The sequence below is a fragment of the Euwallacea similis genome, chromosome 16, assembly GCF_039881205.1.
Source record: "Euwallacea similis isolate ESF13 chromosome 16, ESF131.1, whole genome shotgun sequence".
NCBI lineage: Eukaryota > Metazoa > Arthropoda > Insecta > Coleoptera > Curculionidae > Euwallacea > Euwallacea similis.
The window spans coordinates 4158057-4184539 of NC_089624.1; the positions used below are offsets into that span (position 1 = coordinate 4158057).

The window sequence follows — 26483 nt, forward strand, 5'->3', positions numbered from 1 at the left end:
CCAATATTAATAGGAAATTTTTTCTTAGAACGAGCCAAGGGATCACAACCTTCATCCCTTAACCCTTTTTTTAAAACACCCTGTATTCCAATGCCTTAACTATTAGTCTGTCTAGAAAGTATCCGGAATTTTATATTTTTCTCAATTTTAATATACTAGGTGTTTCGTAACCGAATTAATACAGAGCAGGTACGTGTATGGACCTCAAAATATGATGATTTGTTGATTTTTTTTCTATGATTAATAGTTGAGGAGATATTGACCTCTGAAGTTGACCTATAAATTTCTAATACACGGCATATTTCAGTAATGCACCATCACAACGCAACCAAATTTGGAAGATGTTTTATTCTCATTAACATTTTTAATTGGCAGAATTGTGAAATTGATGGATGGTCAATAAGGATTGGATTAGGAGTAAAGTAAGGTCTAAAAGTGTTGGGATTTTTTTATCTGTAAAATAACTAATAAATGAGCAACACCTTTGATTACCAACTTTATTCTAAAACTTTTGTTCCCCTTGAAAATTTGTCGAAAATCTTATCATTTTTGATAAAATTGCAGTTTCGTGAAATAGAACCAAACCAAATTTAAAGGGATTTAGGAGCAAAATCTACACCAAGGATTTCGAAAATAGGTTAACAAATTTTGATACCAACGAAAAATAAAAGTGTGTCCAGAAGCTGTCTGCACGTCACTGAAAAGATAAAACTATATGTGAAGAAAATCAAAAAATCCCCATAAAGACAAAGATAACAAAGAATAGATTTTTATCAACGTTTTTGCGAAGATAATTTTAGTAATGGTTTTATATTCCACGACAGTTGTTTCTAGCTTGGAGCAAATCACCTAAAAATTTTATCAAGAGAAAATATTGCCGTTCTAATTTATAAATTTCTCACTAAAATAATGGTTTGGAGAGCAATATCTTAGCGTGGTGCTACATCTCTCTACATAGTTGATGGCACCGTTAATAATACACGGTATTGTGACATTCTAAATAGTTTTCTTGTTGAAACTGCTCACGCTTTATATTCAGAGAAGTAACGTTTTCAGCAGGATAATACAAAATGTCTATAATTCTGCTTATACTCAAGCTTGGATGCAAGAACACCAATTGACAACAATTCCATGGCCAGCAGCTTTACTAGATCTTAGTCCCACTGAAAACTTATGGGCACTAATAAAAATTTAAATTTAACGAGCAGCGCCTCGAAATAATAAAGAAGATTTGGTTCGGTCAATTTAACAGGTCTGGATCACCATCACCGAATTTTATGGCGATAACCTAATTGTAGGTGTACCTGGGCGTTTAGTTAACTCTTCCCGGCGTCGAAATCTGAAATGAAATATTTCCCAAATGACGCAAAGAATTTTTTTTAATGTTAGTGTTCTATGAAGATTGATTTCTATAAGTGGTAAAATATAAAGTTACATATGTCCTTTTTATTCAAATAATATACAGAGTGTTTGAAAAATACAGTAATGTTCGCTTATAACGAACCCCAAGGGACCGTAGTAAATAGTTCGTTATAACCGAAGTTCGCTATAAGCAATAAATGGTGTTATGATTGTTTTTTTAATTAATACATAACTCACTTTATTTACATACATATATATTTTAAAAAAGTCAACAAGTAACATTCTTCAACTAGTAACCAATTTAAATAATACATATTTGTTAAATTTAACAACACTTTTTAGGAATTAGAAAGAAAAAAATCGCTAATTTTGGTTTGTTTTATTGTGGTAAAATGAATTTCATTTATATGTAATTCCACATGGGCTATTCCATCGAGAACATTTTGTGGAGTATTTCGCGATTGAAGAAATTGACGAATACTAGAAACATATCGAAGTGCTTCTGTGGTTGTAGGAACGGATATTATTTCATTATTCTCATATGCTGCATCTTCGTCTTCCTCATCATCATCATAAGTGTCAGATGCAGAAGACACAGACGCAATAATGGCATTATCGTCTAAAAACTCAACGCTCACAAGATTGTCATCCACATGAACAAATTCATGAAAATCGTTGTTGGTTTGAAGAAAATCCTCTTGAATATCGGTTTTATTTTTGCATTGATTTTTTTTAAGCCATTCGACTAATGGTAAGTCATCATCTGAATCAAAATTCTCATTTTCGAGAAAACCGGCATGTCGAAAACAATTTCTAATCGTTTGCTTTGACACCTTTTGCCATGCCATATGAATAAAGCGTATTGCATCCAAAAGAGTAATAATAAATTTTTCCTTACCACTATCCATACAAGATATCATTTCCGAGAGGAGGAGTCGTCGATAATGACTCTTTAGACTATGGATAACACCCTGATCCATGGGTTGTAATTTAGAACTAGTGTTTGGTGGCATAAACACTAACGTAATCCACATCAAATTTTTAACATCGGGATGAGCCGGACAATTATCCCTTCATCCCATTCACGTAATGCATTTATAAAAATCTCTGAATTCATCCATGCCCTTTTATTGGACTTATAAGTTACTGGCAATTGTACAATATTCTTAAAACATCTAGGGTTTTTAGATTTTCCAATTACCAATAACTTTCTTTTTTCGGATCCTGTCAAATTCGCTACAACAAATATAGTGATTCTTTCTTTGGAAAGCTTTCCACCTTCACAGGTTTGCCCTTTAAACTTTAGTGTTCTATCAGGTGTAAGCTTGAAGAATAAACCGGTTTCATCTCCATTGAAGATGTCCTCATCCTTAAAGTTTGACCTAATTATTGGCCATTTGTTTTGCAGCCAGTCATCTATAATGTTCATATCAACTGAAGTCGATTCTCCAGCAATTCTTCCACTCGTAATATTATGCCTTCTTTTGAACCTTTCGATCCAGCTTCTATTAAATTTCGGTTCCTGGTTTCCGGACACCTTACTTGCAAAATCTTCAGCTTTTGATTGTAATATAGCACCGCTAACAATTGCGTTATTATTTCTTTGTTGAGAAAACCATTTTAAGAGTCTTTGGTCAACTTCATAATTATTGGGCTTTTTGATTTTTTTTACATTTGAATGTTGTCCACTTTCGAAGGTTTTTAGGATTGTTTCTTTATTTTTCCAAATTGTTGCAACCTAAAATTACATATGTATAGTCAAATTTTAATTCGTATTAATGCTATTTCAAATTACATAATTTATTACAAAGCCGGAAAATTACTGGAATAACAAAAAAAATATCTGTGAACATTGCATATTTTATTGTTCTTACCGTTGATTTACTTAATCCCATTTCTAAACAAATTTCACTCTGTTTGGCATGTCTCTGCAACCGTTTAACAATGTCATATTTACAATTTAAAGTTAAAGCTTTACGTTTTTTTTTTTAATGATATAACTCATGATTTTTTTAACGAACGAATTCTTTGAACGCTATCAATATACTGGAACAACTGTGTCGTTTGTGTCAGCAATTTGCTTCAAACGATTTTGGACTTTCCCCGAGAATTGTTTACTTTTCTTCTTTGGGATTTCGGTAAAATCCCGCGTTAAGTTCGTTATAACCGTAAAGTTTTTCTATTCTTCTAAAAATTTAAGGTTCGTTATAAGCGAAAGTTCGTTGTAAGCGGGTTCGTTATAAATGACAAAAATAACATACGTTTAAATGTATTTGAGTTCGTACTTCATAGATTAGTTCGTTATAACCGAAAGTTCGTTATAAGCGGGTTCGTTATAAGCGAACATTACTGTAGTTGGTTAAAATTATGTACGTCCGGAGGACATAGGTACTTAATTAAATATTAAAATGATTTTGCATATATGATTTAAAATTTAATCCACCGCCACTCTAATGATTAAAAAATATCACAATTAAAATCGATCACGGCCGTCATAAGAGTTAAGTGTTTAAAGAATGGAAAATGGAGATTATACAAGTAAATGAGATGAAGTATTTGCTATCATTTTATAATTCAAATAATAAAAGTATATACTGAATAATTACAGTTGAGTTTTCTTTTTTTCAGACAGTTTCTAGATGGACTATATTTTAACATGTCCGCATTAGTGTTCGACAAAATGCTTTTGTGACCCAAGTTTTGTTGATTATTTCATTTTGACGAATATGTCTTTCTCGACATAGAGCCTGTAAAATCAAAATTTCAATATAAAGGTCTGATTTTTTAGAACCATCATCAATTTTTAGTTTTTTATGTGAGGTAAAAAATGTTCTTCGACCATGTATAACGACCTTTTCAAGACTATCTTACCATTTTAGAAAATGGGGAAAAAATAAGTATACTTTTTAAGATTAGGCCATACAACAGATCTACGTATTTGAAATATGAAACTGTGTCTGCAGATATGCCAACACAGTATTAAAGCATCATGTAAATTGTACATGAAAAAATTTAATTATGTAGACTGTGCTTTAAATTATTACTAAATCATCTATTTACTACAACAAACAAAGACGTAACGAGAAAAGTAAACTAAACAACGAAACACAACACAAAAGAACAAGGGATTAAAATTAAAAAGGTGACTAGAAACTAAATCATGTCTTAATGTTGGTCTGTTTTTAAAATTGTTCTTTGGCACAACACAGAAACATCAGCATTAGTGTTTTTATTGGTATTGAAATATGCAGCATGCCAATTTTTCTCTCATCTGAGTAATAGAGGTAATTTTAAATTAACTTTTTTAGAACTGCATACACATGCCAGACATAAGACAAATAAAAGGTAATAATGGATACAGAGAACTGAAACATTGACTTGAAATTTCACTTCACAGACATATTGCACTTAAAACGCTGCTTCAAAAAAGTTTTCATAGCCTGAGCAGTAAAGCCCCTTCGTTTTCGTCACTAAGTTTCTAACATATTAGACTAAAACTTTCCCCATTTAACCGGCTTTGTAACTTCTATGTTTTTTGAGATCCCAGTTTATGAAAAGTCAAGTTGGGACTTACTGTATACGTAAATTAAAATGCGGAATATATTTTGAAATTGTAGGAAAATATATATCAAAAAAGTTCCTCATTCAGAAGAAATATTTTTTCAGCAGATACCCCCCTACATCCTCAATTTTGTTATCTTCTTGCTCATCTATTATCTTCTTAGGTATTCTCTTATCTCATTGTCCTGTCAATTATTACCATTGCCTTCACAAGGTCTGCTACACCAGCATAGGCAAAACCTATACAGTGTTGCTCATTAGTGCGTCAAAGTGCGATATCTCAGTAAATATGACTTTTAGACGGAAATGTTTCATATTAAAGTTTTTGGTTATTAAGAGATACTAATTTTAAAATTATTTTCAAATAATTTGGATACGTCATAAAAGTGTGGTAGAACCAAAATAATATTTTTTTAAACGGAACCCCCCAATTTTTTAATAATTTCCGGATTTATCGCCAAATTTTAAGATCAGTTTATATAAAGGGTCTTATGTCAAAAATTTGCAGTTGCCGAGTTATATACGGTGTGTATATACGGTGGCCAGCAGAAAGTACACACCATATGAGATTTTTTTAATTTAAATTTATAAGAAAATATTATTCTTGGTAAAAGTTTGTATATTCCTCCAAACTCAAAACGCAGTTTACAAAATTTGTATATCTCATTTCATATGGGGGAGATTCGAAAATTATGAAAATGGCTTATGAGTAAAGTACCTTTATTTTTTATTTTAGAGGAAACATGTATTATGAAAAGTGATTTAGAATTAAAAGATAAACACAACTATGAAGTTTCTAATTTCCGTTCCATAAAACACTTTTTTGAAATTTTTTATGATTTACCCCGTATATTTATTTAATATGCCAGTTTCATTTCAGAGAGGATTAAAAAATACAAACAATATTATAAACTTTTATCAAGAATAACATTTTCTAATAAATTTTAAAAACATCTCATTGGTGTGTACTTTCTGCAGGTCACTGTATATATACAGGGTGTCCCACTAAGATGTTCGCGGAGGATAACTTAATAACTATTAAGCTTAGAGAAAAAGTGTAAAGACAAAACAGACTTTATTTTTTCAACACTACAAACTAAAAATATTTTCGTTTATACAGGGTTCAGCATAAAGCTTGTGCAATATGAAACTTCTTTATTTCAAATGGAACACTATGTATATTTTTGCACTTTTAGATTCCAGGCATTAAACTGATCAAATAACTATTAGATTTCCCTACACCTAAACCTAACCGTTATTGAAATATTTTGATTTAAAAGAAAAAAATTGCCAAAACACCATTCCATTAAAATGTAAAATTCTTAGCTGTTATCAAAGTTGGCTTTGTGAAACTTTGTCGACATGTTAACCAGACATAATAGATTAGGTTGGCAGGAAAAGTTTTTATAAATATTATACAAGGTGTCCAAAAAAAATGTCGCATTTGAAGAACTTTGAAAGCAAAAAAGTCGATTATTTTAAATGAGACACCCTGTATATTTTTACATGTCTGGATCCTAAATTTAATTCTGAATCGATTTCTATTAAGGATCCCTATGCCTAAAATTAACGGTTTTGCCATAATTTGCGATTTTTTGATTATTGGCTAATAATATTCCGAAATATCTTAGTTGCCTTGGAAAAATATGGCTGCTTCTATAAATGACATTTTATATTATTTAACAAACGACTATCTCAGTTTAAGCAAACAAATATTGATTTGTCATTTCTTTAACTTTTGGTTAATTAGTTGATTTTTTTGGCTTAATAAGTTGATTAGTAATTATTTATTGATTTAAAAAAATGAATTTTTCTAAAAATGAATTAATACAAATGGTTTATGCGCTTGGAGCTAGTGACGGAAATTGCTTATTAGCAAGTAAGATACATCGGTAAAAATTTCCAAACAACAAACAATCACTACCTCATGTTTCAACTTTGAAGAAGCTCAAAGAACGATTTGAGAGAACGGGAAATGTTAATTACATGAAGAATAACCAGAGGAAGAAAAACGTTTGAAATAAAGAAAACGAACTTTTAGTTCTTCAAAGTTTAATTGAGAACCCTCATAATTCTTGCCGGCGCCTGGATTTAGAAACTGGTATTTCCAAGTCTACCATAAATAGGATAGCAAAAAAATTTAAGTTTCATCCATACCATATTCAGTTATTTCAAGAGCTTAATAATAATGATTTTGTTAATCGATTAAATTTTTGTAATTGGGCCATAGAAGAGAATCAGCGTAATCCGAACTTCTTTAATACGGTTTTGTTTACCGACGAAGCAACTTTTCACAGCAATGGATTTGTAAGTAAACATAATTTTCATTATTATTATAAAGAAAATCCACATTTTTTTAAGCTCCTGAATCATCAACATCGGTGGACATTGAACGTATGGGCGGGGATTCTTGGAACTAAAATAATAGGTCCCTATTTCTTCGAAAATTCTATTAATGGAGATACATTTTTACAATTTTTGCAAAATGGTTTTGAGGAGTCTTTAGAAGAACTACCATTAGGAACAATTAGACTCATGTGGCTGCAATTAGATGGGGTTCCGCCACACTTTAGTCATTCAGTAAGAGAATATTTAAATACCATTTTTGAAAATAAATGGATAGGAAGGGGAGGACCTATTAATTGGCCAGCTAGATCGTCTGACCTAACTAAATTGGATTTCTTTTTATGGGGATATGTAAAAGAAGAAGTGTATAAAACTGTTTCTACAACAAAAGAAGATATGAAAAATAGAATTAGAACTATAATCCAGGCGATTGATGTGCAAACTTTAAGAAAGGTACATGATTCATTTTTAAAAAGAATTCATATTTGCTCACAACAAAATGGTGGACATATAGAACATTTGTTAAAATATACTTAATATATTAATTTTGTTGTTTTTTTTAAATTTAATTTTTGTTAGCGCGGGGAACGAGTCATATTTTTCCAACGCAACTAAGATATTTCGGAATATTATTAGCCAATAATAAAAAAAAACGCAAATTATGGCAAAACCGTTAATTTTAGGCATAGGGATCTCTAATAGAAATCGATTCAGAATTAAATTTAGGATCCAGACATGTAAAAATATACAGGGTGTCACATATGTATGTATGTACTAGGTGGTCCATGAAAACTAAACTGACAAGTCTGTGCTCAGGAAATTTTTTTTCTGAGCACAGACTGATAAATGCTGAAACACGTCAATTGTATTTTTAAAGGAGACATCTTTTGCGATAAAATTCACTTCCAAATTTTTTCACCCATTTGCACTGTGATTACAACCTCTAAAATGTTAATAAAAGCGATAGGACAAGTGATACTTCGTTTGAAAGGCGTTGCTTCCCTGACTTCAGTGCATTTATTTTTTAAAAGTTTTATCATGTTTCAACAATGTTTTTTCAATTATTCAAACTTAAAGTTGGAAAAATGAATTTCACAATTTAAAGTTTGAATTATTTTCAAACAACGTGATAAAATTTTTAAAAAATTATTGCACTAAATTCAGAGAAGCAAGTCCTTTCAAATGATGTATCACTTGTCCTATCATCCCTATTAACATTTTAAGAGTTGTAATCACAGCGCATAGGAGTGAAACAATTTGGAAATGAATTTTATCGCAAAGTCGTTCGCCTTAAAACTAAAATTGAGGTGTCTCAGCGTTTATAGAAAAAAACATTCCTGGGCACAAGCTCGTCTGTTTTATTTTAAATGGGTCAACCAACATACATTTTTGATGCGTTGTCGTGTATGGGGGGTGACCGTGCATTCAAGCAACCTTCACTTCAGGACCGATTGCTTTTTTACAGTCAAGTTATAAAAATAGGTAAATGAATCATCTAAAAAATTTAAGAACACATTGGCTGCAAAGAAGAGAGTCATTTTCTATTGCATTACTGAAAGAAAAATTAACTGATTAGTACTTAATTTAAAGTGAGTAAATCATTCGTTTCGCCTCCAAGTCTAAGTGTAATATTTCTTTGGTTATCAATTGGTTAACAAATTAAATCATATTTCTAACTACCATTGAATCATTAGTAAAACTAAAACATTAAAAAGAACTGTCTGTATTACACAATCTAATAATTTTACATTCATAAGAGTATTTTCAATATACTGACTGTATACCTGTTCTATAAATAATAAAATTCTCCATTTTTAGCTCATTAATAGTAGTTGAGATTTATAGTCCTTTATAAATACTCATACACAAAACTTAACACTCGTTAAGTGCCTATTAATTGTGTAATTTCCCGTAATCCTATGCCTAACAATTTAGATAGAAGATTATCAGCTACGTGCGAATATAATGTAATATGATATGGTTTCACGTGTGTATATCAAATCATGTACTTATTATAGATTTTTAGTCACAAAGACCTTCATAGAAAATTTTGCATGTATTCTAAACAGATAATTATTATTAAGAAATAAATAAATAAATTATAAATCACAGTTACGACTTGTAATAATCCACAAATTCTTCCCAAAGCTGATACTAAAAAAGATTTTATCCACATAGACCGCAAGTGACGATGTTGACGCAGCTTCTGAGGAAAAACGAAAAATGTGAACAATTTAAATGAAAAATTAATTTCTTAAATTTAATTGATATGAATGAGCAGTTCGTGAAATGTACAAATACAGGAACTTTGTTAATTCCATTGCAATTAATTTCTACAATTAATATTTCCTGTTAAGAAATATTTATCGGCGTCTGAAATATCGAAAAATGTTTTCAATATTTGATAAAGCAAATCATAGAATACATTTTTGCAAAAATGAATCACCACGTAAAATTTCTTAAACCGAATAATGAATCGCAGGATTTTCTTCTAACTGAAATAAGTAGAGTTTTTTAAAATCAATTTGCAGAGGGCTAATAACGAAGTAACCAAACAAATATGTAGTTATAGTTTTTTTAGCGAAAATGAACATTTCTGACCTTGCTGGTGGCTTTTCTGGGGATACCGTTTTAACCGTCGGTCCTCCAGCAGCAACTTTGGTTGGATTTTTCTTCTTGCCTTTTCTTTGTTCCTAAAACACCATTCAAATGTTAATTAAATTAATTTAAAAAATTCGTCCACTATAATACCGCCCTGAAAAGAGTGGTTTAGCCTCATTAAAACAGGAGCTTGTTAATTCCATTTCAATCTGTTATAAGCATGTACTATAATAAATTAAGTTTAAGTTAATCCTACCTCTACTATCTCCCCAATTTTATAACACTTCAATTGTTTCTTTGCGTCTGAGGAATGTCCGAAATCGTCGAAACCCTTAGTCGCATCCCTTCCTGCGTATTCAGTTATGAGATCGCCACCCCCAGGATGCTTAAACAATTAATAAATTATTTTAAATCTCGTACGTTCCTGATTCCATGTCTCAATTTATAATTAAAATTTAAATTAACGACATTCAACTGGTTGCTTTATTTGTCAATAACTTCCACGTACAAAGGAATTACCCAGATTCTGAGATTTCTCAATATGAACACGATTCCGTAATTACGAATATCATATTTGAGTTCAAGAAAATTCTCTGTTTGAAAACACTGATAAAGTACAATCTCTTTAATTTATTTTAAAACATTTTTAACCTCCTTTCTATCTGGATATTAGCTTGCATTAGCAGCTTCCGAATATTTTAAAATGTAAAATACTTACATCGTCTAAGTAGTCAGTAACATCATAGACGCTATCCTTGTAAATAAACCAAACTTTAGGATCTTGCTTCCCGTCGTGAACTTTCACTTCCTCGAGGGTGAAATATTTAATTTCTGCATCTTGAGTCATTTTGCAACACTTTTAGGAAAAGAAATTTTTATTGCTGGATTTATATGTCGCGACGGGGAATTTAAAGTCGTCTGAATTATTTATCGTTATAATTGTTGTTTTATATATTTACAAGCGTTGAATTTCCAGGTCCGGACTTGTATGTAAGAATTCCCACTAAATTGCATTTTAACCAAATTCTAGATAACAAAACCTGTTCATATTTTCCAACTTGCTATCTGAAATATTAATGAAGGTCGCGTAATAGGCATTTCGGGGTAAATAGCGAAATAGAAGGCAATTGAAAAAGGGAAGCCCAAATAAATCTCTTTCGTGAAAAGTTTCCCAAAGTTTTCCAAATAGATACTTACTGGCTTTCGGTTTTCAGTAGGTTTGGCAGTTTTGTTCTTAGGTAGCTATTAAGTCTGCAAATGAATGCAAATTCATTATGTTATAATCGAAATAAGGACTCTGTTTCGGCGTTTATTGTCATTTAAACTTATTATATTAGCAAGCATTTGAGTCTTGCCAATTCTAGCAAAACTGCAAGTCATCGAAGAATAATAATGGGGGAATTTTATCGCCTTACTCAATGCGTACTACCTGTGTATGCAGTTAACTAATCATTCCTAAATACTAATTCTAATTTCGGTTCTTCGTATCTGTGGAATAAGGCACGTGGGTCTCCTATTCATGACGTAGATACTTATTCAAAACAACCCCGTTTCTTTTCTTCTAGCGTCATATCCACAACATTATCCAGGCCTAATAGATTTACTATTTACTCAAGCAGCCTTGCGGCAGATACATATACGAGAATAACCCTCGAACAAGAGGAACTCGTGTTTGCGTAAAGGATTTAAATCCAGAAAACTCGGAAAAAGTAGTTTCCATATAGTTATTTGGGAGGGGGATTACCGCGTTTCAGATTAGTGCTGGTTTGTATCTGTATACTTTGGAGATGGAAATTTGCATCCAATGTACACATACTATGCGAAACAATGCAGTACTGGTAAAACTAAAAATAAAATTGCTAGGAGAGACTATTAAATTTTTACTAATATATACTATGTACTAATCAAATTTATACTTGATGAAATATTATTTCTGATTGTTTTATAGCAATGCCACAGGTTTCATTTGAGTTACATTCAAAATTCAAAATTGATGCCGGAAATTTGAAAAATCGATTTGTTACAATTGCGAAGGATACCGATAGATGTCAGCATCTCTCATTCACAAATCATTTTATGTGTTAGATGTCAGTTTCAGACTACCGACGTTTATCGTCGCCACTATCAAAGAACCTACTAGCATTGCCAGATCGTAAAATCATAACATTCTACATTAAATAAAAATTGACTATAACTCTAATTTGCTATCTGAAAATTATTTCAAACTAGTCAATATTTACAACTATAACGCATGACATGACATTTATTGACAAGTTCAATAATTTTAGCAAATTGACTGATTTCCGAGTTTAAAATCTGGCAACGCTGGCTTACATTTCAATCAACCATTTTATTTGTTATTGTTTTTCATTTATGGGTTAAGAAACTGTTAAAATATTAAATTACAAAAATAAATGATACATTAGTGAATAGTTTACTGTATTTTGTATTAAACTAAAAAACAGAAGCAAAATGTCTTCTGATACAATTCAAGTGAGCTCCTTGCCTCTTCCTCCAATGCAGTATGTGAATCAGTATACCGATGAAATCATTCGAAGGTGCAGAGCTCCAAAACCTCCACCACCGATTCAGGACACCTATCATATGTTTGGGAACACCTTCAACACAGAGGATAGCATTATACGACCCCTTGAGAGTCAGGTATAAATTTGATGCATTTTTGGATCCTGTTACAGATATTTTAACAATACTTTTCATTGACCACAAACTTATATAGTGAACTAATAGCGGAAGATTGTCTTGCTCAATATAATTCTTCTTTAGGGCATCAAACGATTATACCCCCAACACTTTGATCGCAGACGAGAACTGAAGAAATTGAATCATTCTTTACTGGCAAACTTTCTAGATTTACTTGACCTTTTGGTAAACTGCCCAGAATCCCCAAAGAGAACTGAGAAAGTTGAGGATTTAAGTCTGCTGTTCATCCATATCCACCACTTGTTGAATGAATTTCGTCCACACCAGGCAAGGGAAACTCTGCGTGTTATGATGGAATTGCAGAAGAGGCAAAGGATTGAAACCGCCAATCGGTTTCAGAAACATTTAGATAAAGTTATGGAAATTTTGCAACAAGCCATTCAGAATCTGCCAGAGCCAATGGACTTGGATTCAAAGATTATGGTTGAAACTGACTTGATTATGAGACAGGAAAAGATGGATAAGAGTGATGCTAATAGTGATCCATGTGATATTAGGGACAGAATTATGTGCAGTATTGCAGATAAAATGTTGTAAGATTTTAGAGAAAAAATAATATTTAATTATATCTGTGTAAAATATATTCTGTATTAATATGTACCAAGTATTGTATACAAAGTAATGAAATAATACAAAAAGTATCACAGATTGTTGTTATTTAAACCATCTGGGATTTAATTTTTACTTGACCATTTGTTTTAACATAACCTAAAATATTTATGGTATTTTTTGTATTTACAAACCATTTCAATACAGAGACATTAAAGCTTGCTTTTCTGTTCATTTAAAAATTTGGTAACTAAAGGTGCAACTAGCTCTGGTTTATCCAGATGTACATCATGGTTCCCAGGTATCATTTTCATAGTAAAGTTCTTTTGCCTTTTATAAAAAGTTATCATGGATTGCATTAGGTATCTTTGCATATAATTATCTTTTGCAAAAATAATTAAAACCGGGCACATAACTGGAAAACTCTTCAATGTCTTAATTGCATAGTTTATATCATTCCTTGAATTCATGACAGCCTTTAACCTTTGATCTATTGAGAAGGTGTACTTGTCGTCTTCAATTGGCACTAACGCTCTTTTCGCTAGAGTTCTAGCTGCTTGCTCTGTTAGTGGAAATGGTCTTTGCTAAAAAGTAAACAATCAGAATTAGTTAAAAATACTATTATTAATAAAAGTTTACCATCATAATCTTTTTAACTCCCTCTTCATAAGTATAAGCAGGCGGCTTTAACTTCTTCTGCTTAGTGTGAAGTTTCAAAAGGAAATCATATGTGTACTCCAAATCATCTTTAAAATATTTCACTGGTCTTGTGATAAAATACGTTGAATCTAACATAATCAATTTTTCTACCTTCTCTGGGTAAATTTGGGCATACAATATAGCAATCTGTGCACCATAACTATGAGCCATAATAATAAACTTGTCCTTTTTAAAGTGCTGCATTACAATAGTGTAGGTTATCATGTAGTCATCTGAGTGTATTGGTAGGAATGGTGGCAAATGGGAAGACTTTCCATGCCCTGGCAGGTCTATACAGATATAGAAGCATTTTGGAAGCAATGGTATTAGACTATCAAAGCTGCCAGCATTGTCCATTAAACCATGGACCGTAAGGACTGGTTGGTCATTTTGATTTCCCCATAATTTTGCTTAAAAAGAGACCTGTTTTGAGCTCTGTTTATCTAATTTTTTTTAAAACACAAAAATAACTAATGTTTGTAACATACAGTCGCTGTCAGATAAATCTGTAAATAAGTTGATCCATACATTTATAGGCGTATCCATAGTCAAGCATATCCTTAACCTTATCTGAAGGGAGTCCCCCAAATAAGGGAAAACATGTGTATGAAGAACAAATGATATATTCTGTACAAATTTAAATATTGTAGTTACTCTCAAACTTACGTTTCAGATAAGTACAGATAGGAAATAATATTAAGATGAACAAAGGGACAACCTAATGATACAGATTCATTTAATGCCAATCACACTTCAATCAACAAACACACAATTTTTGGTCATCATGATGCTCTTAATAACTTGATATAAATATGAAAGTTGTAGTACCAACAAAATTGTACACTTTTGGCCTAATCTTTGAATACAAATACTTACCAGCAATTTTACCCCATGGTACTTCTATGTCTATTTCCTGAAATTCCATCTTTAAGATTTGCGTGGAAAACCTTTCAGAGAACAAAAGCTATTAACAAACATGCGTTTTCAGATACACAATTTCACTTTTATGCAATAAAAAAGCGTCTATATAGTGTGATAGTGATTTCTCACAAAATAGAAATCTGGTACCTCGTCCGATAGGATAAAGTGTAAAGTTCAATTACATCACACACTCATAATTGTCCTCATATGTTGTGTAGCAATAATAATAGCTAATTACGATTAATTATCAAAATGTACTAAATCATTACTTTACATATCAATATCAATTTTTGAAGACATTGTTAAAGAAAACTTCAATGACATTGATGACAATTATATATTTTCCCTAAAGAGAATTACTTGAATTATTTTTTGTCTCTCCTCAACCTTTCCAACGTGTGAACTTAAGACGAAGATAGATATATGATTTATTAATTTTGGGTTACCACGTTTAACGCTGCTTCATTAAATCGTCATCCTTATTCAACTTAGACCTTGAAGTCTATCTACTCTTCTCTTTTATGATAACCCACTGACCTATTTTCATTCAGTTCTATTGTTTGTAGTATCATGAGATCCCCTTTAAGTTGTGCCAGGAGTGGCGCTAACATTCCAAAGGTGACGTTTAAGGAACGTAAATAATAGTGGTTAAAGGCGCCGGTTTTATTTGAATTTTGGCTATTTAACTTTTAAAGAACTTTAAAATTTGATTTTTAGTAAAATTAAGTTTTAGGATTTGTTTATTTTCGTATGGATGGTATGTATACAAAATTACTAGCTATACCGGAGCTGGTGGTCCTGAATTCCCACTAAGTTTTCTGTAATTTTGTAACAACAAATGTGATTTTAAGTCGGTTTCGTGAAAGCCAAAGTTAGATAAAGTTAGAAAGTACGGAAGATTAACGCCAGACTGAAGATTTTGAAAAAATAAACTTTTATTGTGCTTTATCAAGACGAGAGGTACCTACCAACCATTCCAAATATTTATTGAGGTGTTTGTAACAACTCTTATTCGGCATCATGAATCATTGCATTGTAGTTGGTGGTAACTATTTTCAATATTTGTTAAAATGATTTATTAACATTTTTTATTCCACGCGTTAAATTCTATTAAAATACAAGTTGACCTTGAAATGGTTATTGAATTAAAATATGTCATTGTTTTCTTTCCCCTGTAATATTACGAAAAAATAATAAGATTTAGAAACATTTTGGTTTTTTCTAATACCTACTATCGCATTTGAGATTTTCCAAATTTTAAAACAGCTTTTTTTAAACTCTAAAATACGCATTTTTTTAAATTTCATGCTGTTAATTTTTATATAGTTTTACCAGTTTCGAGAGATGAAGCTTTGAAGAAATGAGAAATTTTAGACATAGAGCTCCTTTGCAGTAATAAAAAAATATGGCGTTATTGTAAAAAGACTACATAATAGAAGATATAACATAAATCTAACAGAAGACTACATTTATTTTGTGTGTAAATGTAAAGTTCCCGTCAGTTCAAATGTCAGTAAACAAGTAGAAAACTTTTTTTTTCATTGAAACTTGGACATTTTCGAATGAAAATGGATCCAAATTATGGCAAAGGAACTCGCTAATGACAGTAAAAGGAAAAACCGGCTTCGATTTGAATATAACATGTTGGTTCATCTATTGGTTTCAATATAATTTAATATAATTATATATTTTTTATATAATTTGAATCTAAAATAATACATTTTGTATTGAAATTCACGAAAAAACTGTGAATAACAGAGATCAGTAGGTGCAGGGCTTTTTTAATTAAATATCTTTCAGTATGAGTTGTAGTGCAATTACTACATACTCTAGTACTGATTAGCTTAATTATTACTAACGCATGAATTAAATTTGCGTTAAGCTTTAATATTTTTATATTAATAATGAAGTAGCGGAATATAACGCCCAATGAATATGCAAATACAATACAAAAGACACTCCCTTTCTTAACTGCTAGAATTATTGTAATTTCATATTACTCGATATTACATTAGTTCCGATTGACCATTCAACCAGTTACCTTCGACAATGTTTCCTTGGGTAAGCAGTTTTGTTTATTAGAATATTAAAATTTTGCCTCTTTGATTTCTGCTAAACATCTAAAAACTTCACTAAAGGCGTAAGCAATGATCAGTTCCAAGAAGTTCTGTATCAGCTAGTTCTTTTTCAAATTGTTTCATTAAGTTGTTTGTAAAATCGGCGCAAGTTATATCAACCTCAAGACGTCCTAATATGAAGAAAAATTGGACGTCAAGGGAATAGTTTTTGATTATACGATTTGCATTATGGATGTAGAAATTCTAACTAGATTGAAAATTTTACTTCTAGATCAAATTTGTCATTTTCCCATTCTTCATCATTCTCTATCAATTTATGTGTGATAAATATTAACATTACCGGATAAATTGGTAATGGTAGAAAACCAATGCTGGTGCTCAAAATGTTACATCACAACTACGTATACATATGGGCACTTATAATTGAAAAACGTTACTTAGACACAGTTCTGATTTAATCAGTGCATTTATTTTAAATTACAAAGAAAATCATAATTTCTTACAATATTTCGACTTTTTTGCAATTCATTATCCAGGTTAGTTTAGGTTAGTTCAGGTATAAATTTTCTGGAACTAAAAAACCAGATATCATTACAAAACACATAGTTCCAATGGATATCTATAAATATATTTTACGTTTTTAAGGCGTATCGTGCACTTTTTTAAAAAATTCTATTTGGGTTAGTAGTCGTTTTTCAGAGCACCAAAACTGCAAAATAAAAAGAGTAATTTCATAGGTCAAATATGTACATATATGCTATCATGCCTCTGATAATGGTCACAAAGTCAAATAGAACGATGCCGGCATCGTTACTAAATAATCATTATCAAAGTGCGTAAAATCAATTTAAAAAATACATATATTTCGTTTACTAAAAACCGATGTGTGACGATAATGATACATATGTATGTGGGTTTTAATTTTTAAAACGCAAATTAACCTACAGAATTTAAGGATTACAAATCCTTGATCTAAAACAAATTTTAAAAGTTTATCTACAATATTCATTATGAAAAAACTTTTGAAAAAGTGACTTTATTGTTCTTTTAAAATTTTACCTGGACCGCTTTGAAATTTGGTGCAATAATAGAACTGTTAAAAACAGGAAGTAAAAATCAATTTTGAGCTATGATTTTTAGTTATTAAAACACTTATATCTTTGTCTTACTTCGCTAAATTCAATAGTTCCTTTGAAAATTCTGGACTGGCAAATCAACTTCAAGCTGGTAGATCAATAAAATTTTTGACAATTTTGTAACTTCCGCCAGCTATTTGTACCTTACATCGATTAAAACTACATATAAGCAACATTCCATTTTTTTAAGTCTTAAGAAGATGTTGTAGGTCAACACCTTGAGATAGTAACCTTGAAATAGTAACTTGCTGATATATCGCTTTTTTTCTAATAGATTAATGAGTTGTGATTTTTCGTTATTAGATATCTGAGCCTTACTTCGCCTGCAAATGTGTGAAACAAATTGCAGGTCACTTCCGTGGGATGGTAGATTTTTTAAGATATTAACACATTTTTAACTACCAAATAAATCAATCTAGACAGACAGTTTCAAGTTAAATTCGATGGTATCCCTGAATCCAAAATAAATGTCGAGATAACCTGAAGTAACCTTGTGTATGTGAATTTTTGAAAGTTGCAAATCGCTTTCATTTAAAAAATTTTAGAAAATAAAACACACAAATACACATTAATTTTCGTTTATTAGTATCAATCGTCTCTATTCTCATTACATATATAGATCTAAAAACATTTATCTCAGGCCTTCGGTAGTACCCTTCTTCTCATTTTGGCTTGTTCTTCTGCAATCGAAGTTAATCCCGGAGCAATTGTAAAAGCACCAGACGAACCTGGAACTGTACTTAAAGGGCCAACTTCAAAGGCTACTGTAAAAGGTCCTTCAGGACCAATCATTTTGACTGCCGAAGATACTGGAATTGTGTCTTCTTCAAGGATCAGTGGAGGGGTTGTTAGTGCGTCGTCCCAAACTTCCGGTAAGATAAAAATAATTGTAGAGTTTAATAAAAAAATTATTAAAACAATTAACAAGAAAATAATGAAAATAATTGACAAATATAACCCATCAAAGAAACTGCCACAACAATTTTAATGGTACTAAATATCGTTTTTAGGGGTAATTGCCGAAGATATTGTGGTACCAACAGCACCACTGATACCCAGACCAGTGGTGGAGCCACTTGCAGCAATTTCTTCTGTAGGAGACTCTCTTGTGCATGCAGAAGTTCCTCAATTATCTGCTGTGAATGGGCTGCTTATAAATGCTGGACATTAGAAGGATAAAGTAGACTTGTTAATATGTCTAAATGGATAAGATTAAAGCGTCTGCCTTTCAAATAATAAAACTCATGTAAGAGGAAAAGACAGAATTATGCACAAATATGTATATTACAAACCTCAGTTACAATAAGGAAAACAAATGTTTAGAAAATTTGAATTTTTATAAAACTTAACTACGCACTAAAGTATTATTAAAAAAATAGGCATCATCGACTTGCAAAATATTTATACCTACAAACAGAATATATAGTAATATGTAGTATTTTGTTTGGGATTTTGATGCTTTTAGCTACTTACTATAAATATAGGATTCGACATACAATTCAGGGGGAATAAAAACATTAACTAACCTGAACTATTGCTTATCTTACTAGAGGCCTTGTACACGACATGAGAACATGAAATTACCGCGCAGTAAATGTAAAATTCTCTAGTTAAAACTAATTACATAGCTATCTTACAAAAATGGTTTACATTATCATAACAAGTATTTCGTAATTAAGAGCAGTCTTTTTACTGTGGGTACGAAAAGCGAGGGAGACATGCTTCCTGAAATCTCACTATGCATTACCCGTACATATTGCATAATATAAAATTCCTTGTGCACATGTGTCGCATATAAATTTCATTACTGCAAGACTTCCATCTCGTATCCCTTATTGATAGCCCTTTTCACTTCCGAAAGGTAAATTTTCGGGAGGTCTAACTTCCTCCTGATAGCATATTTAAACAGGGGATAAAATGTTTAACCTATGGTAAAGAAGTGATAGGCATAACGGGACCCTTTTTAATTAAAGTTGGTCCCAAAGTAAATTCCACACCCTTGCGAGTGCAGCAAATAATTTGATTATTACAGTTATAACTTCTTAAATAACGTTTATTTGGTTCACAAAATAAGGTAATGTACTGTTGGTTGAGGTAACACTTTGATGAGGTATTTTTTAGGCTGCTAAAACCACTGTTGAAAACGCTAAAATTTTACTATGTATTTATTAGTATATCCATAAGAAAATATATATTTTCTGTATAAATAAATCGTTTATCATTTAGTCGTTATGTAGGTTTAGTCTGGATAAACTGTTTAAAACTAAAATTTGGTCTTTTTGAATGGACGGCACTAACACAAATTGAATGAAATATGTCCCATAATTTGAACCAATCAGTTTTATTATAAAAATACAAAAAATTCTCAGATAGACAGTTTCATGCCATTTACGTTGATTAATCACAGACGTCAACAAATTTACAATTGAGATTCGCATTCCATGTCCAAATCGGTGCTTCTTTGAGACATGAGAGGTCTTCGGTCTGTTAGATCAATAGTACTATTAGGAGCAGAAGTAGCAGTAGCCGGGCTAAAGGAAAAGTAAAAATGATTTGAAAGTTGGACTCTTTTGATATGGGGAACGTCACAGTTCCTACCCCTCTAATCGCAACAAACTACCCTGGGGCTAAACTATAATAAATGACAAACAATAAAACCAAACAAAGGAGGAACAAACAAATCACAGAACGATAAACAAATGGGTGTCTTCTGACAACCTGCTAGATTCCTGATGACTCGATGGCGGAATAAATTCTACGTTGATAATCGCTCGCTCAGCAGAGTCCGTTTCTCCCCTGCTGCTGAGTGGATCACATTCTGAGCTCGGAGCGATGTCGATATCATATTCTCCGATTCCCACAGCTGGCGGATTGTCAGACCTCATGCCACCTTGACTCATTAAATATTCTTGACCAATGGCACTGTGGTAGAAAGAAATAGCCTGGAAATCTCGACCGACGTGTTCCTGTGAAACATACATTTACACGATGTTTTTTTAGTAGATTTCAAATTGGGAACCTGAAGAGTGTCCACAACTTCGAAGCAGGTGGGTCTTCTTGTAGGGTACCAGTCCCAACATTTCCTCATAATTTCCCATAGCAAGTTTGGACATCCTGAGGGCCTGTCCAAAGTTCTCTTGGACACTACGAACTGGGTTACTTGCTCATTGCTGAGACCTTAAATAGAAAATATTGGTTTTGAGTTATGCTTATGATGAATCTAAGATTTACCTGGGTAAGGTTGCGATGCAAGTGTTACAATTTCCCACAGTACAATTCCATAACTCCATATATCGGAATCGTACGTGTTTACACCATCAGCTATGGCTTCAGGCGCCATCCAACGAACTGGAAGTAAGGCGCTGCCTGATCCCTTCTTGTAATAGTCGCTTTGGTAGGTATCCCTTGTTAATCCTGAAATATTTTTTGCCTGAAGTTTCCATTAAGAGGTTTCTAATATTTTCAAAGAAACTGTTTGATATCATTTTAGAAAATAAAATCCAGGTATTTACGTTAAATTCATCAATTAAAAATCTAACTTATCTTGTGGTTCATACGTAAAAAATTGTCGTCAAAGCCAGACATTAAGGGAACAAATTTTAACGTAGGGCTTAATGTCCTTTTCGGTTGTTGTAAGCAGTCTTAGGGGAGGTTTTATAGGACTTTAGGGTGCAGGAAAAAATGTACAATCAAATTTTTAACCCTACGGGGGGCACATGAAATATTTTTACATCAGGAGGTACGTCGGTCTTAGATACCGACATAGAAATGCTGAAAAATCCTTTAAAAGTTAATATCAACAATTATTCAGAACTAGTGCCTAAAATTTAAAAAGTTTTTGAGTAAAAAAACTGTAAATCGATTTAATTTTTTTAAATTTAAAACAACAACTCAAAACCATTGAAAAAAACTAAAGTTAACTTCCTTTCATAAATAAATAAAGTCCCAACCTGAACTACATATAACTAATCTTGCTTATTGTGTCATGCGATGGCAGTCCTCATACACCGCTATTATTAACAGAAGAACTGTGAGAATTCATAACAGAAATATCGCGTTCTTCTGCTCAATCTGAAGCTGTACTTGGTACATTTGTCTATTTCTCTTTCTTTCCTTTGATTTTGGTTACCCTCTTCAATGTGGCAAATCTCGCGAACCCTCCATTTTATTGATTCCAACAATTTAGAAGTAAGGAGACGTACTATATTTTTGGCACGAGCTCGAGTGAACTTTATGGGGACTTGTTTTGATCATTGACATTTTTTCCAATAAACGATAGTTTTTTCAGCAGTTTCTGAACACTCGTCATTATTATCAGAAATCGCTTGTTCACTATTACTTTCTCTTGTTTCTACAATATCTTTTATTTCCAAGTTTAATTCATAATCGTATACACTGCGCGTCTTTTGAAGTGGATAATTTAAATTTCTCATATTAAAGACATTTAAAATATATTTTCATTGTCTTTCATGGATCAGCGATAATATTTGAACATTTTAGCAATACTAAACAGTCTGTATTGTAAGATTATCGTTTGGTCAGGTTAAAAATAAACAACATTCCACTTCTATAGAACTTATCAACATTTTATGTTTTTAAATTTTTTCTCTTGGAAAGATTTCGGAATTTCAAATTCATTTTATTCAGTTTGTCCGTAAAATTAACATCAAAAAGCGCCTCAACGAAGACTTTTTCCGAAAGATCTTGCTGCTATTATTGCAATCTTGCAGCATGGGAATCTTACACAAGTATCTCAAACATATAACGTCTCACAAAGTGTAATTAGTCGCCCACGGAATCGTTACTTGCAAATCAGTAGCTAAAATACAACATAGGGGTGGTAGATAATGAGCAGAAGACTGGATCGCTTTGTTATTATCATTGCCGGACGAAACCGAATACTCTACCTCTAGAATTCGTGCGAATGTTGGGATCATGTAAGCCTCATCACCTGTAAGCCTGATCATGTACGATTAGAAGAAGGCTGCATGAAACTGGTCTTAGCGCAAGAAGACATACTCTGCACCCTCTGTTAACTGGGGAGCATCGTGTTACTGGTAAAGCATGGGCCAACAATCATAAAGCGTGGACTGCAGCTGTATAGGAAGCTGTTTGTTTACAGATTATATCACTCGGAAAGCAGTATTTTTACACGACAAGAATGTAACATAAGATATCGCGAATCTCACATGGCACCCACTGTTGCCTTTAGCGGTGGCTCGGTAACGCTATGGGGTGGAATCTCTTTAGAGTTACGCTCCGAGCTTCTCATCCTAAATCGGGCTATTGTGATTGCTAAACGATATCACAACATGGTTATCCATCCCATTATTATTTCTTTTGCACGGAAATTTGGACCCGATTTCATCTTTGTAGACGATAACGCCCGGTCCCGCCGTGTGAGAATTATAAATTTGGCTCTTCAACAGCATGAGATTTCTCGGATGCGATGGCCACCCCGCTCACCCGACTGCAATCCTATCGAACGTGTGGGATTATCTCTAATGGCAACTTCATCCTCGAAATCATCAGCCATAAATTTTTAAGGAGCTTGCTAATGTTCTCAGAGACGAGTGGCAAGTTATGGATCAAAACTAATTTTGAGTATGTTGATGTGGGTGCAGGCAGTTCGTACAGAAATGGTGGACCTAGTTAGCATTGACTCAATAGTTGCAGCAAATAAAATTGTGTTCTCCTCAAGTTACTTAATTAAGTTTTTGTAAAAGTTCGTCAAAATCTTGTTAATATTGTCACAACAATGTTGATGTTACAGTAATTTTCTTTACTTTGTGCAGGTGCTTGCATAACTTACGAAAACATAATTTAGTCCTTTTTTAAATAAAGTGTGATTTTTTTATTTTTGGACTAATTAGAATTATCCACTTCAAAAAACGCGCAGTATAGTTTTTCGCTTAATGAGACGTCCTGCATCAATTGAATAAAACAAGGTTTCTAGGCCTCGAAACTTGCTATTGTCATTAAAACTGTTAAAATGATAAGTTAGCATCATCATCACGATACCTATTTCAAAATACAAGTATTTTCTTCCTTTTTGTTGCACACCGACGGGCGCGTCGGTCTCATGCACTAAAAATAAGAAAAACAAAATACCACGTGCACTTCCATTGAATGTTTAATGCATAATCAATTCAAATGTCCAAAACCGACAGCTACAGCTCAGAAAAAGAAAATATAGACAAATACTACTAAAATAGATTAAAATAAATAATGCGTCGATCTGTAAGACTGCGTGCGCCTCCTATAGGATTAATAGACTTATTTGGATCCCACATCGACGGAATTAGTTTATTTAGACTCTTAAAATCAAGGAAAGCCTCATGAATTTTTTAAAAACATTCATTAGCATTTTATTTGCCAAGGTCGTGGAGGCGTTAATGTAATTATTTCTCTATTACCCTAGGAATGTTCTTCTGAGAATAATATAAAGTTCGAATTTTAATATAGGGTTTTTCGGTATGGTTAACTGCATTGGCACATTTTCTATACTAAATGAGAAAAGTAAGTAAGTACACCTAGTATTTTTTGAAATTTTTGGATTGAGATCATTTTGTTTGCTATATGACCATTTTGGAAATTTTTTAAGGGGATCAGATATTCATTATTTAATTTAAAAGTAAAGAATTACGAAACAATTATTTTCAACAATAGCTTTTGTTTTTGGTTCTAATTATGGGAAAATACTAAATTGTTTTTCAATAATTGCTCCCATATAAATTCTCGAAACCTATTTTTTTTTCATGTCCTGGGGGGTCTCATTGACTCATCGAAAATCTGGACATTTATGCATATTTTCCAAACATAAGTTAAAAGTCGGGTAAAAGATTAATGCAGTACAGTCTAAAATTAATAATTACTAAATGAAATAAAACCTTAATTCTAATAAAATTTACCAAAACCCTTCTATCATATACATATAAAATGATCTGCTGCATCCAAAAATGCCAAAAAACACTGAAGGTTTCCAAATAACGTTCATGTTCCAAAATTTTCAACACTATAACTGAACCAACTTACCAAAATCTCCAATCTTCACCGTCTTATCACTACTGACCATGCAATTTCTCGCTGCCAAATCTCGATGAACGAATTTTCTAGAAGCAAGGTACGCCAAACCATCAGCAATCTCAATGGACATTCGATAAATTTCATTGGAAGTGAGTGTTTGTCCCTCATTCTTAAACTTGAGCAAGTACCTCTTCAAATCTCCCTTCTCCATTAGCTCCATGACTACCAAAGGTGGCTGTGACTTGGAGACTACTCCTAAGAGTTTAATGACATGTGCACCATTCGTGAATACCTTCATGACGGAAGCTTCCTTGAGGAACTTAATATTGTCTTCTCTTGAGGTTTCCTCATTAACTGTTTTTACTGCGCATTTAAGATCCTTGGATATGATGTTACCTGAGAATACTCGCCCAAAGGCTCCTTGACCGACTATATTAAATAGCTGAATATCATCTCTTTCCATTTCCCATTCATCCAGTTCGTAAGATAATGCTTCGTAATCTGGATTGACATATGGTACTAGCTGATTATCTTCTGATTCACGTCGTTTCATTTGAATGCGGTAGTAAGCGAATGAAACTAGAATTCCGAAAATTCCGAAGAATATTAATCCCAGTGTAATCCAAATGGTTCGAAATTTTGAGATTGTGATATCTACAAATTTAGTCTGGCTATGATTTCCAACACCGCCTAAGGAAACTGCTTCAACAGTTATGAAGTAACTGCCAGGGGGAATTCCTCTTAGGGTCAAGTTCCTGTTTTTCATGAATTGGGTATGGGTGATGCATGATTTTGCGTTGTTGGAATGGTTGCGATGTTGTCCATGGTACACGTAATAGGCCAACAAAACCGCGTTTATGTCTTTCGGAGGTGTCCACCTGACCATTACGTCCGCTTTGTTGACATTTTCAACCATGAGGTCAGTAATTTGGTCAGCTTTCACGTTCTTTTTAGTCCTAACTGTCACCTGAAGCACTGGGCCGCAGAGCTTGCGCTTGTTAAAGTCCTTATTGCAAGCCATAAAGTAAATCACATACATCGTAAATTGCGTTAGGTTGTTGATGTCCAAGCTAGTAATGTTAGGATCATCTATCTTTAGTGAGAAATAGTCGCTTCCCTTTTTTAGAAATGAAGATTTTGTTTCTCTCTTCTGTATATGATCATCTGAATTGTTGCCGCCAGCACTGAACAAGTCGTAATAGTAGTTCCTGCAGTAGTCAATGCCAAATTTTGACTGGGAATGATTGTCACAAAGATACAGCCACACATTATCCTCCAATCTTATGCTAGTCTCTTCGGAAGTAATATTACAGGGTGGGTCAGGAGATGTTTTCTCGGGAGGTCCTAATTCGAACACCGCAAGTTTTTCTTTGTGAGTTAATTGCGGAAAAGAATCTATAACGTCCGTAAATTCGCCGAAGTTTTCTCCTTCTCGACTACAAAGGAAAACTTTATTTATTTCCACAAAGCATGCAATTAAACC

At 32.5% G+C, this 26483-nt stretch overlaps 7 protein-coding genes across 10 annotated transcripts in view; 2 read left to right on the forward strand and 5 right to left on the reverse strand.

Moving 5' to 3' along the window:
• Window positions 1-1700: 1700 nt before the first annotated feature.
• Window positions 1701-2375, reverse strand: LOC136413971 (tigger transposable element-derived protein 4-like). The gene has a single exon (XM_066397745.1). It carries the CDS (start codon window positions 2373-2375, stop codon window positions 1701-1703), a length of 675 nt encoding a protein of 224 aa, XP_066253842.1.
• A 20-nt stretch (window positions 2376-2395) lies between these two features.
• LOC136413972 (tigger transposable element-derived protein 4-like) lies at window positions 2396-3257 on the reverse strand. The gene is made up of 2 exons (XM_066397746.1): window positions 3237-3257; window positions 2396-3100 (listed from the first exon to the last, which is right to left on the reverse strand). Exons 1-2 carry the CDS (start codon window positions 3255-3257, stop codon window positions 2396-2398), a joined length of 726 nt encoding a protein of 241 aa, XP_066253843.1.
• Window positions 3258-8976: 5719 nt separating this feature from the next.
• Window positions 8977-10814, reverse strand: LOC136414115 (cytochrome b5-like). Of its 2 annotated transcripts, none has more exons than XM_066397942.1 (4): window positions 10589-10814; window positions 10127-10255; window positions 9871-9962; window positions 8977-9472 (listed from the first exon to the last, which is right to left on the reverse strand). In XM_066397942.1, the coding sequence occupies exons 1-4, from the start codon at window positions 10715-10717 to the stop codon at window positions 9436-9438; spliced, it is 387 nt and encodes a 128-aa protein (XP_066254039.1). In that variant the 5' UTR covers window positions 10718-10814; the 3' UTR covers window positions 8977-9435. The 2 variants fall into 2 exon arrangements, with proteins under 2 accessions (XP_066254039.1, XP_066254038.1); XM_066397941.1 differs by having other exon boundaries at window positions 8977-9475; window positions 10589-10811.
• Window positions 10815-12206: 1392 nt separating this feature from the next.
• MED7 (mediator complex subunit 7) lies at window positions 12207-13232 on the forward strand. Its single transcript, XM_066398016.1, has 2 exons — window positions 12207-12531; window positions 12655-13232. Exons 1-2 carry the CDS (start codon window positions 12343-12345, stop codon window positions 13126-13128), a joined length of 663 nt encoding a protein of 220 aa, XP_066254113.1. The 5' UTR covers window positions 12207-12342; the 3' UTR covers window positions 13129-13232.
• Window positions 13150-15024, reverse strand: LOC136414157 (serine hydrolase-like protein). The gene is made up of 3 exons (XM_066398014.1): window positions 14716-15024; window positions 13780-14249; window positions 13150-13724 (listed from the first exon to the last, which is right to left on the reverse strand). Exons 1-3 carry the CDS (start codon window positions 14762-14764, stop codon window positions 13353-13355), a joined length of 891 nt encoding a protein of 296 aa, XP_066254111.1. The 5' UTR covers window positions 14765-15024; the 3' UTR covers window positions 13150-13352.
• A 300-nt stretch (window positions 15025-15324) lies between these two features.
• Window positions 15325-20229, forward strand: LOC136414165 (uncharacterized). 2 transcript variants are annotated; one of them, XM_066398023.1, is made up of 3 exons: window positions 15325-15378; window positions 18615-18846; window positions 18985-20229. In XM_066398023.1, exons 1-3 carry the CDS (start codon window positions 15331-15333, stop codon window positions 19143-19145), a joined length of 441 nt encoding a protein of 146 aa, XP_066254120.1. In that variant the 5' UTR covers window positions 15325-15330; the 3' UTR covers window positions 19146-20229. The 2 variants fall into 2 exon arrangements, with proteins under 2 accessions (XP_066254120.1, XP_066254121.1); XM_066398024.1 differs by lacking the exon at window positions 15325-15378 and adding an exon at window positions 16719-16821 and having other exon boundaries at window positions 18985-20228.
• Window positions 20230-20296: 67 nt separating this feature from the next.
• LOC136414147 (insulin receptor-like) overlaps window positions 20297-26483 on the reverse strand; it is a 39088-nt gene continuing 32901 nt past the window's right edge. For both annotated transcript variants that reach the window (XM_066398001.1, XM_066398000.1), the window contains exons 8-12: window positions 25010-26436; window positions 21206-21388; window positions 20994-21151; window positions 20693-20940; window positions 20297-20505 (exon numbers count right to left, since the gene is read on the reverse strand). In XM_066398001.1, the coding sequence (XP_066254098.1) occupies window positions 20394-20505; window positions 20693-20940; window positions 20994-21151; window positions 21206-21388; window positions 25010-26436 (2128 nt within the window). In that variant the 3' untranslated portion in view covers window positions 20297-20393. The remainder of the gene's footprint in view (window positions 20506-20692; window positions 20941-20993; window positions 21152-21205; window positions 21389-25009; window positions 26437-26483) is intronic.